The sequence below is a fragment of the Ranitomeya variabilis genome, chromosome 4 (genome assembly GCF_051348905.1).
Source record: "Ranitomeya variabilis isolate aRanVar5 chromosome 4, aRanVar5.hap1, whole genome shotgun sequence".
Lineage (NCBI taxonomy): Eukaryota > Metazoa > Chordata > Amphibia > Anura > Dendrobatidae > Ranitomeya > Ranitomeya variabilis.
Window position 1 is genome coordinate 381,390,427 of NC_135235.1, and position 15,578 is coordinate 381,406,004.

The 15,578-nt window shown below is 44.2% G+C and overlaps 1 protein-coding gene across 1 annotated transcript in view; it reads left to right on the forward strand.

Moving 5' to 3' along the window:
• The window catches only part of LOC143764824 (E3 ubiquitin-protein ligase DTX4-like), a 118,794-nt gene that overhangs the window by 77,181 nt on the left and 26,035 nt on the right, over positions 1–15,578 (forward strand). The window contains exons 5-6 of the mRNA XM_077250813.1: positions 1,812–1,873; positions 15,381–15,482. Coding sequence (XP_077106928.1) covers positions 1,812–1,873; positions 15,381–15,482 — 164 coding nt within the window. The remainder of the gene's footprint in view (positions 1–1,811; positions 1,874–15,380; positions 15,483–15,578) is intronic.

The following is a 15,578-nucleotide window of genomic DNA, read 5'->3' on the forward strand; positions in this document are numbered from 1 at the left end:
GCCTGGAACCAGAGACTGATAAGTTAACACGTTATTTGATCCGTTATAGTTACTTTATTGCCTTATACACATTGTGGGTCTGTATATTTACACCCCCGTACTCCCTGCGTGGAGTATTTACTGCTGAGATAACTATATATATATAAGCCTCGTTAACTCTTGCTCTGCCTCCTGCTCGTCACTGCATCCCGCGTTCCTGGTAGTACCTTACACCCCCTATTTTTAATAACAAGCCAAGGTAAAGCACACAGCTGCGGACTTATATTATCAGGCTGGGAAGGTCCAGATAACCATGGACCTCCCAAGCCTATTAATATCCGCTCACAACTGTCTACTTTGCCTTTGCTGGTTATCAAGAATAGGGGGAACCCCACTTCATTTTTTTTAATTATTTATTTATTTAATAGGGCTAAATTCCTATCAGTGCCACAGGAAAGGCACTAAATGGTGGTAGTTTATTATGTGTAGGGGGTTTGTGACATTACATTTCTACATGACATTTTTCTATCTTTTCTATTCTGACAGTTCGACCTGTCAATTTACTGTACTTGGCTGATGAAATATCAGGTTTCCTGTGCTGTGGGATTTTTTTCTCGCACTAATTGACTCGCCTTGACGAATGCGATCTGATTCTCGAATCCACCCGGAGCATCCTGCAATGTTTTCCTCAGTTTGAATAGAGCTGAGGTAAAACTCGCAGATGAGCACTGACTCATTTGCTAACATTGGTCAGAGTGCAATGTGATGTTTTCTCGCATTGCACTCCTCCATATTATACGCCAGTGTGAGTGAGCCCTTACAATGAAGGGCGTACAGGGAAAATGTTTTCACTACAAAAATAAAAAGGCTGACATAATCAAATGCTGATTGAAAACCTCTGGGATTTGTTATTGAACATACAGGGAAGTAAGGCTAAAAATAATTTTAGACTTAACTATTGGACGCATTGCAATTCTGTACCATTAGGCTATGTTCCCACGATGAGCTTTTGGTGCCTTTTTGATGTTGTAGAGTTTCTACACTATTTCTGCACCTATTATTTAAATTAGGTTACGGTACTTGTGTGCTTTATTGCGTTTTTGTGTGAGGTTTAAAATGCGTTTTTATCTCATTTTTTGATGCTGCAAATTTTCTTCTGATAGGTATTTGGCTTTGAAAAAAATTTTATGGACATACTTGGGTGTGGATTACATGTGTTTTTGATGAATTTCCGCTGCTGAAACTCACTTAAAACGCATGTGCGGTTTTCACCTGCAGATTTTCCGCACCTAATGCAAGTCTATGGGAAATTTTTGCACAGAAAATTCAGCGTACCCACAAGAGAAATTGACATGCTGCGGATTTGAATCGGTCATTGTACGATGCCTTAAAAAGAAGCACAAGATGCAAAAGATTTTTTATAAATCCCATCCACTTTGCTGGAACTGCAAGATGCTCTGTTTTTGACGCATCAAAAATACACAAAAATGCGATAAAGGCGCATTTTTGGAATGTAGCAGTAGAGAACAAAATTCTGAAGCAGTATTTTGCAGTAATGTTTTTATATGTCTGCTGAATTGTTGTTTCAGTTGGGATAAATTCAGACTATGTAAATTCCTACCCTTACACGGAGTCAGAAAACAACTTATTTACCGTAATTAGTGTTTTTATCTTTTGTTTCTGTTTTTTTACTGGCTGTCCATACAAAGTAAATATTCCTGATCTTGCACTGTCCACTATCATACACAATGGGCAGATATTCCATTTTCCATGAAAGCAGATTAATGGAGGATGTGGTTTTTTTTTCTTATCTTTTCATTATTATTTATTAGCAAAAAGGCCAGAAGAAATGATAAAACAGTTCTTGCAAAGAGTGAGGCACTCATCATCAGAGGTATGTATTTTAATTTCCACCTGTTCCAGTTTGATTTAATTTTTCTGCGTTTCATATTGCCTGCACATTTTGTGATTGCATTTAGGATTTGGGACGCAAGAAAGATGTTCTGCAGTGTCTGTGTCACAATAGGAAACTTTGCATTTAAGTATTATATCAAGACTAGAAGTTCCAAGCCAAATCTGTAATGAAGCCACCGACAACCATGCTCTGTTTAGAATACTGATATTTTGTTATGTGGCAGGAGGGATCTTTGGGTTTGGGTACTACTTCTACCTCTTCATCCAAAAATAACTCACCTAAAAGGACATAAATTAAAATAAAAAATCACAAAAAACGGGTAGCTGTATTTAACAAAACTAGATTACAATACTAATGCACTACAGGACGCATCAACCCCCATGATAAAGGCGAAAGCAGCACGGGTGCAAACTACCGATGAAACAACCACTCACACGCCTGCCATTCATGATGGGGGTGCTTGTGTGGTATAATAAATGCACACGGATAAGACTTGTATAGAGTGCCAGTCACCAGATAGGTGTAGTGCACAGTGTCTGGCTTACAGCCTATTAGTGACGCGCATACTATTAGATCAGGCTGCCAAGCCCTATAACTATAAGCACATCTCACAAGGACAGACACCGCAAATTCCTCAAGCCAACACTAAAGTACCCGGCTGCACCCAGCAAAACATTACAAATTTGCAACAAAAAGGGATGAAACAGATGTGAAACATGCATAAGTTATTGGTTGATATTTTGTCCAAAATACACAAGTCTGCAACCCACATCAAGGGTCCTGATTGTTTTGCAAGTCCTAACACTAAATTCAAAGCAATTCACCCAAAAAGTAGATAAAATTAAAAAACATCACAGAAAAAAAGACATCCGTATTTCCCAACTCCAGGTAACAATTTTAATACACTACAGGACTCAGCAGACCCACGATAAAGGTGGAGGCAGCACAGATGCAGAATACTAATGAAACAACCACTTACACCTACCATCCCTGAAGGGTTGGGTGCCTAGTACTATAAATGCAAACTGATAAGGTTTGTATAGGGTGCCAGTCACACAGATAAAAATAGAGGAGCTAACTGCACCCTGCAAATAATGAAAAATGGACAACAAATAAAAAGATGTCTAAAATGCATGAGGTATTGGTCAATATTTTGGCAAAAATGTGTGAGCTCGCAACACACATCAAGGGTTCTTAGTGTCTTGTGGCTCCCTACACTAAAATTCAAAACCACTAATCCAAGAGCACATAAAATACCGCATTAGTGATAGGTGTGTGAGTGACTGATTTTCATTACCTTGCACCTGAGCTGCCTCCTCCTTTACCATGGGGGTCTCTTGCATCCTGTAGTGCAGTAATATTGTTATCTAGTGTTGGTAAATGCGGCTGCCTTTTGATTGTGATGGTTTTTTTTACTCCTGCATCCCGTATACTATAATGTAATGCGATTGTTACACAAAACCCTAGCAGACTGCATGAACTAGAGCCGGACTAGGCTGCTATTTACAGCAAAATAACTAATATAACTGCAGCGCCCCAGAGTCCTGGTCGTTGCAGTAATATCATTCTCCTCTAGGGGGGAGTGATGTTACGTTTGGAGGCAATAAAGGAGATCTCTTTACCAGGTATCACAAACATGCAACACATTTCATACTCCAGTCCACCAGGGGGAGCTATGCTCCTATTTAGGGCACTCTTCACAATTAGGTAAAACTGGTGGCCTGGATAGGAAGTTAGGCAGATGCAGGCTGAGCTTCACTCAGGCAGCTGCTAGCTGAGCTCCGCTCAGGTAAGTTGGTCCCTGACAGGGGTGGGATCCTGTCAGATGCCTAGACAGAAGGACACGGAGCTGCGCCTGCCCCACATGCGGCAGCCCCTAAAAAAGGACACAAACAGAGAACTGTATTGTAGAGGGTGAGAAACTAAGTCATAGCAAAAGGAGTGGAAACCAGAAGGAGTTCTGCCCTGCACAGGCTGCCTCCTTCTGAGGCCCAGGATCCGGTAGCCGGAACACCGAGGGAGCAACAGTCCTTTATGTCTTGCTCCAAAGACCGTCAGGACAGCTAATTTCACGTTAGTGATCCGCCCCATACCCAGGAGGCACAGTGGCACCCCTCAAAGGCCGGGGCATGCTAGAGTCCCTGTAAAAAGCCTCAGGCCACCAGTCATATGGGTTGTCCTATCCTTCCAGGGGACAGAGAAAGAGACATAATATCTAGAACATCTACAACAGTTGTGAGGACCTTATGAGAGGCTCAGCAGTAAGGTACTACAACACCCGGGCGCTAGAGGAAGGCTACTGATTTCCACCTGGATAGGGGGACTCTGGATTTGCCTCCAAACCGGCCGGACTCTGCCTGCCCAGTGATCTAGTGCTCTGGACTGTGGATGCTGAAGTCTTCAGTAAAAAGGTAAAGAGACTGCAACCTTGTGTCCTTGTTCTTCACCGCACCTCTCACCATCCACCATTTACACATTGGGAAGCCCTGGGGATACACTTCACCTGTGGGAAGGTATAACATCTAGCTGCCATAACATCACCCCAGTGGACCCCTTAAAGCAGCGTCAGTCACCCTGACCGAATACCACAGGTGGCGTCACGAATATTTCCCCTTTAAAGACCTTTCCCCCTTTTAATACGGACCTCCCGAGGGCCACGGACCGGGTCAGCCACAGTGGCATCCCCCCTTGAGAACCGAAGGACCCGGTACCGAGTACCCCACAGCCCTTGGGGGCGCTCCATAACTAATGTAGAAAAATCTTTACTGTGCTACGGCATTATAAGTGTTTTTCTGTATAACTTAAGGTACACTTAATACATACTGTATATACAGTTATTAAGGTAAAGTAATTTTAATTCTCCATCCCTAAATATTTAGTGCCATATCTGAACTATTTTCTAATATGTTTGCATAAAATATTCCCTATTCTTTCCTAACTACACTATCTGATTTATTTGCTACTTTTTCCCTATATCTTTTCTGATGACACTTCATTTGTGAATCTTAGTGCATGCTAGGAAACTCAAACGGAGCATAATCAGAGGACAAAGGCTGCGGTTACTGCCGCAGCCTCTGCCCCCTCTATGAAACAGAGTGTCATCAGGGGACAAACCGCCGCAACCCCTGCCCCCTCCGTGAAACAGAGCGTCATCAGTGACGATCGTTTCAGGTGCTGGGCTCGTTCCAGCGTGCTGTGCATGTGCAATGTGCACTCAACCTCTGCTTCATTTGAGTATCCAAGCATGCACTGGGATTCCCAAATGAAGCGTCATCAGAAATTAAGTAGGGAAAAGCATTAGAATAGCTGTTAGATAGTGTAATTAAGGAAGGTTAGGGAATTTTTATGCAAGTACATTAGAACATAATTTAGGTTATGGAATAAAATAAAAAGGGATTTAGAATGAAAATGACTTTGCCTTTGGACCACCCCTTTAATCTATGCCAGGTTCCTATGGTTTTTTTATACACTGCTCAAAAAAATAAAGGAAACACTAAAATCCCACATCCTAAATATCACTGAATGAAATATTCCAGTTGTAAATCTTTATTCATTACATAATGGAATGTGTTGAGAACAATAAAACCTAAAGATTATCAATGTAAATCACAACTAATATCCCACGGAGGTCTGGAGTTCGAATGATGCTCAAAATCAAAGTGGAAAATGAAGCTACAGGCTGATCCAACTTCAGTAGAAATGCCTCAAGACAAGGAAATGATGCTCAGTAATGTGTGTGGCCTCCACGTGGCTGTATGACCTCCCTACAATGCCTGGGCATGCTCCTGATGAGGCAGCAGATGGTCTCTGAAGGGATCTCCTCTCAGACCTGGTCCATAGCATCTGTTAACTCCTGGACAGTCTCTGGTGCAACGTGACGTTGGTGGATGGTGCGAGACATGATGTCCCAGATGTGTTTAATCAGATTCAGGTCGGGGGAATGAGTGGGTCAGTCCATAGCTTCAATGCCTTCATCTTGCAGGAACTGCTGACACACTCCAGCCACATGAGGTCTGGCATTGTCCTGCATTAGGAGGAACCCAGGGCCAACCGCACCAGCATATGGTCTCACAAGGGGTCTGAGGATCTCATCTCAGTACCTAATGGCAGTCAGGCTACCTCTTGCGAGCACATGGAGGGCCCTCCAAAGAAATGCCACCCCACACCATTACTGACCCACTGCCAAACCGGTGATGCTGAAGGATGTTGCAGGCAGCAGATCGTTCTCCACAGCTTCTCCAGACTCTGTCACGTATTATGATCTGGTGGCCTAGGAGCAGCATGAGACGTACTCTGGAGAAGGTGGTACGTGTACTGACCGCAGACCCTGAACTTAACACCGCAACTAGAAGTAGCCGTGGAATGTACCTAACACTTCCTAGACATCTCGACACAGCCGGAGGACTAAATACCCCTAGAGAACCCCTCAGAGAAAATCCCCAAAGGATAGACAGCCCCCCACAAATATTGACTGTGAGAGAAGAGGGAAATAACATACGCAGACTGAAATCAGGATTTAGCAAAGGAGGCCGCTCTAGCTAAATAGAAAGGATAGGACAGAGTACTATGCGGTCAGTATTAAAACACTAGAAAATATCCACCACAGAAAATACAAAATCTCCACATCTAACTAAAGATATGGAGGGTATATCTGCATCTCCAGAGATACCAGCTTGGCTGAACAAATCCTTATACTGACCAAGCTGGACAAGACAAAACATGGAAAAGAACTGAACAATAAGGCCCACAGCATGTGGACTGCAAAAAACAAAGCCAGAACTAATCTATGTTGAAATAAACAGCAAAGCAGGAGAGACCAGGCAGGGATGTGAATCCTCCAGAAACAATGGACAACTGGCACTGACTAAAGGGTCAAGCAAGACTAAATAGCCCAGTCAGGATTGCAATAAGTGGACACACCTGATGAATGCAGCGATCCAAAGACAGCAGCGCTACCAATTATAACCACCGGAGGGAGCCCAAGAGCAGAATTCACAACAGTACCCCCCCTTGAGGAGGGGTCACCGAACCTTCACCAGAACCCCCAGGCCGATCAGGACGAGCCAAATGAAAGGCACGAACCAAATCGTCAGCATGAACATCGGAGGCAACAACCCAAGAATTATCCTCCTGGCCATAACCCTTCCATTTGACAAGATACTGAAGCTTCCGCCTCGAAAAACGAGAATCCAAAATCTTCTCAACCACATACTCCAACTCCCCATCAATCAACACCGGGGCAGGAGGATCAACAGAGGGAACAACGGGCACCACATATTTCCGCAACAAAGATCTATGAAAAACATTATGGATGGAAAAAGAGGCTGGAAGGGCCAAACGAAAAGACACTGGATTGATAATCTCAGAAATCCTATAAGGACCAATAAACCGAGGCTTGAACTTAGGGGAAGAAACCTTCATAGGAACATGACGGGAAGACAACCAGACCAAATCCCCAACCCGAAGCCTGGAACCAACACACTGACGACGGTTAGCAAAACGCTGAGCCTCCTCCTGAGACAACACCAAATTGTCCACAACATGAGCCCAAATTTGCTGCAACCTGTCAACCACAGAGTCCACCCCAGGACAATCAGAAGGCTCAACCTGCCATGAAGAAAAACGAGGATGAAAACCAGAATTACAAAAGAAGGGTGAAACCAAGGTAGCAGAACTAGCCCGATTATTAAGGGCAAACTCGGCCAATGGCAAGAAAGCCACCCAATCATCCTGATCAGCAGACACAAAGCATCTCAAATAAGTTTCCAAAGTCTGATTAGTTCGCTCGGTTTGGCCATTTGTCTGAGGATGAAATGCGGAAGAAAAAGACAAATCAATGCCCAGCCTAGCACAAAAGGCTCGCCAAAACCTAGAAACAAACTGGGAACCTCTATCGGACACAATATTCTCCGGAATGCCATGCAAATGAACCACATGCTGAAAAAACAACGGAACCAAATCAGAAGAGGAAGGCAATTTAGGCAAAGGTACCAAATGAACCATTTTAGAAAACCGGTCACAAACCACCCAGATAACCGACATCCTCTGGGAAACCGGAAGATCTGAAATAAAATCCATAGAAATATGCGTCCAAGGCCTCTCAGGGACCGGCAAAGGCAAAAGCAACCCACTAGCGTGGGAACAGCAAGGCTTGGCCCGCGCACAAGTCCCACAGGACTGCACAAAAGAACGCACATCCCGTGACAAAGAAGGCCACCAAAAGGACCTACCAACCAAATCTCTGGTACCAAAAATCCCGGGATGGCCAGCCAACACAGAACAATGAACCTCAGAAATCACTTTACTAGTCCATCTGTCAGGAACAAATAGTTTCCCCACTGGACAGCGGTCAGGTTTATCAGCCTGAAATTCCTGAAGAACCCGTCGTAAATCAGGGGAGATGGCAGAAAGAATCACCCTTTCCTTCAGAATGCCGACCGGCTCAAGGACCCCAGGAGAATCAGGCAAAAAGCTCCTAGAGAGGGCATCAGCCTTAACATTCTTAGAACCCGGAAGATACGAGACCACAAAATCAAAACGGGAGAAAAACAGGGACCATCGGGCCTGTCTAGGATTCAACCGTTTGGCAGACTCGAGGTAAATCAGATTCTTATGATCGGTCAAGACCACAATACGGTGCTTGGCCCCCTCAAGCCAATGTCGCCACTCCTCAAATGCCCACTTCATAGCCAACAACTCACTATTGCCGACATCATAATTGCGTTCCGCAGGCGAAAACTTTCGAGAAAAGAAGGCACACGGTTTCATCAAGGAACCATCAGAATTCCTCTGAGACAAAACGGCCCCTGCCCCAATCTCAGAAGCGTCAACCTCAACCTGAAATGGAAGAGAAACATCCAACTGACGCAACACAGGGGCAGAAGTAAATCGGCGTTTAAGCTCCTGAAAGGCAGAAACAGCTGCAGAGGACCAATTCGTCACATCAGCGCCTTTCTTCGTCAAATCGGTCAGGGGTTTAACCACACTGTAGAAGTTAGCAATGAAACGGCGATAAAAATTAGCAAAGCCCAAAAATTTCTGAAGGCTCTTCACGGATGTGGGCTGGATCCAATCATGAATGGCCTGAACCTTAACCGGATCCATTTCTATAGATGAGGGAGAAAAAATGAAGCCCAAAAATGAAACCTTCTGTACTCCAAAGAGGCACTTAGACCCCTTCACAAACAAGGCATTATCACGAAGGATCTGAAATACCATCCTGACTTGTTTCACATGAGACTCCCAATCATCTGAAAAAATCAAAATATCATCCAAATATACAATCATGAATTTATCAAGATAATTCCGAAATATATCATGCATGAAGGACTGAAACACAGATGGAGCATTAGAGAGCCCGAATGGCATCACAAAGTATTCAAAATGGCCTTCGAGCGTATTAAACGCAGTTTTCCATTCGTCACCCTGCTTATTACGAACAAGATTATATGCCCCTCGAAGGTCAATATTAGTAAACCAACTAGCCCCCTTAATCCTAGCAAACAAATCAGAAAGCAAAGGCAAAGGGTATTGGTATTTGACCATGATCTTATTCAAGAGGCGATAATCAATACAGAGTCTCAAGGAGCCATCCTTCTTGGCAACAAAAAAAAAACCTGCTCCCAATGGTGAAGAAGATGGCCGAATATGCCCCTTCTCCAAAGACTCCTTAACATAACACCGCATGGCAGTATGTTCTGGCACAGACAGGTTGAAAAGTCGGCCCTTAGGGAACTTACAGCCTGGAACCAAGTCGATAGCACAATCACAGTCCCTATGCGGCGGAAGGGAACTGGATTTGGGCTCTTCGAATACATCCTGGAAATCTGACAAAAACTCAGGAATTTCAGAAGAGGGGGAGGAGGAAATTGACATCAAAGAAACGTCACTATGAACCCCCTGACAACCCCAACTAGTCACAGACATAGATTTCCAATCTAATACCGGATTATGCACCTGTAACCATGGGAAACCCAGCACAATAGCATCATGCAAATTATGCAACACCAGAAAACGACAATCTTCCTGATAGGTTGGCGCCATGCACATGGTCAGCTGTGTCCAGAACTGAGGTTTATTTTTAGCCAACGGTGTAGCATCAATGCCCCTCAAAGGAATAGGACTCTGCAAAGGCTGCAAGGGAAAACCACAACGTCTGGCAAATTCTAAGTCCATTAAGTTTAAAGCGGCGCCTGAATCCACAAATGCCATGACAGAAAATGACGATATTGAGCAGATCAGGGTCACAGATAACAGAAATTTAGGTTGTACAGTACTGATGGTAACGGAACTAGCTATTCTCTTGGTACGCTTAGGGCAATCAGAAATAACATGAGCAGAATCGCCGCAGTAAAAACACAACCTATTCTGACGTCTGAATCCTTGTCGTTCAGCTCTAGACACAATCCTATCACACTGCATAGGCTCAGGACTCCGCTCGGAAGACAATGCCATAGTGTGCACAACTCTGTGCTCGCGCAAGCGCCGATCAATCTGAATGGCCAGAGACATAGAATCACTCAGACCAGCAGGCGTGGGGAACCCCACCATAACATCTTTAACGGATTCAGAAAGACCCTTTCTGAAAATTGCCGCCAAGGCATCCTCATTCCATTTAGTCAGCACAGACCATTTTCTAAATTTCTGGCAATATGATTCTGCCGCTTCTTAACCCTGACACAGGGCCAACAAGGTCTTCTCAGCATGATCCACTGAATTAGGTTCATCATACAATAACCCTAGCGCCTGGAAAAAGGTGTCTACATTAAGTAAGGCCGGATTCCCAGATTCCAGGGAAAATGCCCAATCCTGAGGGTCACCACGCAGCAGAGAGATGACTATTTTAACCTGCTGAATGGAATCACCAGAGGAACGGGGTTTCAGAGCAAAAAACAGTTTACAGTTATTTTTAAAGCTCAAAAATTTGGACCTGTCCCCAAAAAACAAATCAGGAGTTGGAATTCTAGGCTCTAAAACCAGAGTCTGAACGATATAATCGGAAATACCCTGTACTCTAGCAGCAAGTTGATCCACACGAGAAGCCAATCCCTGAACATCCATGCCAGCGCCAAACTCCTGAGCCACCCAGAGGTAAAGAGGGAAGAAAAGACACAACAGACTACAGAAAAAAAAAATGGCTCAGCACTTCCCTTCCCTTCTTCTGAGATGCGATTAACTCATTGTTGGCCAGTTGTACTGTTATGATCTGGTGGCCTAGGAGCAGCATGAGACGTACTCTGGAGAAGGTGGTACCTGTACTGACCGCAGACCCTGAACTTAACACCGCAACTAGAAGTAGCCGTGGAATGTACCTAACACTTCCTAGACATCTCGACACAGCCGGAGGACTAAATACCCCCAGAGATAGAAATGGGAAAACTATCTTGCCTCAGAGAAAATCCCCAAAGGATAGACAGCCCCCCACAAATATTGACTGTGAGAGAAGAGGGAAATAACGTACACAGACTGAAATCAGGATTTAGCAAAGGAGGCCGCTCTAGCTAAATAGAAAGGATAGGACAGAGTACTATGCGATCAGTATTAAAACACTAGAAAATATCCACCACAGAAAATACAAAATTTCCACATCTAACTAAAGATATGGAGGGTATATCTGCATCTCCAGAGATACCAGCTTGGCTGAACAAATCCTTATACTAACCAAGCTGGACAAGACAAAACATGGAAAAGAACTGAACAATAAGGCCCACAGCATGTGGACTGCAAAAAACAAAGCCAGAACTAATCTATGTTGAAATAAACAGCAAAGCAGGAGAGACCAGGCAGGGATGTGAATCCTCCAGAAACAATGGACAACTGGCACTGACTAAAGGGTCAAGCAAGACTAAATAGCCCAGTCAGGATTGCAATAAGTGGACACACCTGATGAATGCAGCGATCCAAAGACAGCAGCGCTACCACTTATAACCACCGGAGGGAGCCCAAGAGCAGAATTCACAATAGTCACGTCTGTCACATGTGCTCAGTGTGAACCTGCTTTCATCTGTCAAGAGTACAGGGCGCCAGTGGTGAATTCGCCAATCCTGGTGTTCTGTGGCAAATGCCAAGCATCCTGCATGGTGTTGGGCTGTGAGCCCACCCCCATCTGTGGACGTCGGTCAGTCACACCATCCTCATGGAGTCGGTTTCTAACCGTTTGTGCAGACACATGCACATTTGTGGCCTGCTGGAGGTCATTTTGCAGGGCTCTGGCAGTGCTCCTCCTGTTCCTCCTTGCACAAAGGCTGAGCAGGTGGTCCTGCTGCTGGGTTGTTGCCCTCCTACAGCTCCCTTCATGTCTCCTGGTGTACTGGCCTGTCTCCTCGTAGCACCTCCAGCCTCTGGACACTACGCTGACAGACACAGCAAGCCTTCTTGCCACAGCTCGCATTGATGTGCCATCCTGGATGAGCTGCACTACCTGAGCCACTTGTGTGGGTTGTAGAGTCTGTCTTGTGCTACCACAAGTGTGAAAGCACAACCAACATTCAAAAGTGACCAAAACATCAGCCAGAAAGCATTGGTACTGAGATGTGGTCTGTGGTCCCCACCTGCAGAACCACTCCTTTATTTAGTGTATCTTGATAATTGCCAATAATTTCCTTCTGGTGTCTATTCCATTTGCACAACAGCATGTGAAATTGATAGTCAAACAGTGTTGCTTCCTAAGTGGACAGTTTGATTTCACAGAAGTTTGATTTACTTGGAGTTTTTTTCTGTTGTTTAAGTGTTCCCTTTATTTTTTTGAGCAGTGTATATTTGATAACTGTTGCTGGGTGCAAATTCATATTTCATGATCACTGACCATACTTAAAGTGAACCTGATAGCTGATAAAAGCTGCTGATCCATGACAATTATGTATTAGACACTGGCTGCATGATTTTAGCCATATTATTTAACTCTGAAATGTGTCGTTTTCAAAGAAAAATATACTTTAGGAGCTGGTCGCACGCTGCCCTTCAGTGATGAACTTCTCCCTGCATTTGTATATAGAGAGTGACCTGTGATACGCTGATAATGGGTGAGGCCTTTTCCACTAGTTTCCCATGTGAGGTCCCTCACCGGCTTCTAAAGGTACCTTCACACGAAATGACTTTGTAACGATATCGCTAGCGATCCGTGACGTTGCAGCGTCCTGGCTAGCGATATCGTTTCGTTTGACACGCAGCAGCGATCAGGATCCTGCTGTGATGTCGCTGGTCGCTGAATAAAGTTCAGAACTTTATTTGGTCGTCCGATCGCCGTGTATCGTTGTGTTTGACAGCAAAAGCAACGATACCAGCGATATTTTACACTGGTAACCAGGGTAAACATCGGGTTACTAAGCGCAGGGCCGCGCTTAGTAACCCGATGTTTACCCTGGTTACCAGTGTAAAATGTAAAAAAAAAAAAACAGTACATACTTACATTCGCGTCCCCCGGCGTCCGCTTCCCACACTGACTGAGCGCCGCAAAGTGAAAGTGAAAGCACAGCACAGCGGTGACGTCACCGCTGTGCCCTGCTACTGCCGGCGCTCAGTCAGTGCAGGAAGCGGACGCCGGAGGACGCATGTAAGTATGTACTGTTTGTTTTTTTTACATTTTACGCTGGTAACCAGGGTAAACATCGAGTTACTAAGCGCGGCCCTGCGCTTAGCAACCCGATGTTTACCCTGGTTACCCGGGGACCTTGGCATCGTTGGTCGCTGGAGAGCGGTCTGTGTGACAGCTCTCCAGCGACCAAACAGCGACGCTGCAGCGATCGGCATTGTTGTCGCTATCGCTGCAGCGTCGCTCCATGTGAAGGTACCTTAAAGCATGTTTTTCTCTGAAATGCCGCAGTGTTTTAGGCTATGTTCCCACGATGAGCTTTGGGTGAGTTTTTGATGTTGCAGATTTTCTATTACATAATATAGGTTACTCGCGTTTCTTTATTGTGTTTTTCAGTGTGTTCTTTTTCTACAAGTGTTTTTATCGCATTTGTTTTTGATGCTGTGTTTTTTGTTTCTTGTTGGTCTGTCATGTTTAAATAAAGCTTCTTTGTCTGTGATACTTCCTGGCATTTGAGTTTAACAACTTTATTGATATAGTCATGTATAGATTACATGCTTTTTCATGCATTTCGGCTGCGGAAACGCACTGAAAACACATGGTTTTTTTTGCAGATTTTCAGCATCTAATGCCATGTGCACACCTTGAATATTTGGTGAGTTTTTTTACCTCAGTATTTGTAAGCCAAAATCAGGAGTCAAAAAATCGGAGAAAAAGTATAATAGACGTTACCACTACTGCGGTTCCCACCCGTTCCTGCTTGTGGTCTAAACATACTGAGGTAAAAAATTCGCCAAATACTGACTATGGACTAAGGGGAAAATCTACACATAAAACTCAGTGTATCTGCAAGAGAAATTGACATTCTGGGGATTAGAAACGCACTGCAATTCAGGCTACGCTGAGCTATAAAAAAATCACAATGGGCATGAAATCTCTATTTGTGTGAACTGTAGGCGCTGCGTTTTTCATGTAGCGAAAATGCGCAGTGTCAAAAACTCATACAGCCTCAGTCAAGCATGCATGGCTGACATTGCACAGCCAGTGTGTGGTACATGCGGCATGCATCAACTGCCAGGTTTACTTTAAGGCCGGGGTCACACTTGCGAGTGTGATGCGAGAAACTCGCACGAGTCTCTGGCATCAATACCCGGCACTGCCGCCAGCTCTCGGGACCGGAGTGTGCGACTGCATGTATTTCTATGCAGCCGCTGCGGTCCCGAGTGCCAGCAGCTGTGCCGGGAATTGATGCGAGAGACTCGTGTGAGTTTCTCGCATCACACTCGCAAGTGTGACCCCGGCCTAATACGTATTGACACTAGCAAACAACTACTCCCAGGAAAAAAAGATATACTGATTTTTATTTACTTTATTTTTCATATTGGTGCTAGGGCTGCCTCGCTTCATTAATAGCAGTGTTTCTCAACTCCAGTCCTCAAGACCCCACAAAAGGTCATGCTTTCAGGATTTCCTTAGTATTGCATAGGCGATGGAATTAATGCTTGAGCAGGTGATGAAATTATCACCTGTGCAATACTAAGGAAGTCCTGAAAACATGACCTGTTGTGTGGGTCCCGAGGACTGGAGTTGAGAAACACTGGTATAGACAATGACCACATAGTCAATAGAAATAATTGCACAATTCTAAATTTAGCACAATTATTACAATATTATTAATAGTTAATATGAAAAGCTACGAATAACACAATAGTGTCTCTACTGACCATATACACAGTGTAAGGTTTGTTATAACTTGACTGAGATTTAATGGTCCTCAACTTACAAGATGATTGTAGTCTACAGACAAAATCTAACATCTTCGGCCATTTATAGTTTTGTACATTGCACTCATGAGATCCCACAAGGACGAATACCTAGTAATGGTAAGGTGTATTATGTGCAGATGAATACTACTCATTATTAGCTACTTTGCTCGTTTGTGGTTTCTTGCTCTAGGACTGTGCTTACTGTAGAATGACTCTGACAGAAGGAGAGGTTGGAAGATTATATCGATGTTCTCATTCTTACCATGTTCGATGCTTGGGACCCCTGTACAAGGTATGGGATAGCTGCTACTGCTCAATAAAAATGCACAATGCATGCAGATTAGATATTAGAAAAAAGCTTTTTTGACAATGAGTGGAACAGGCTGCC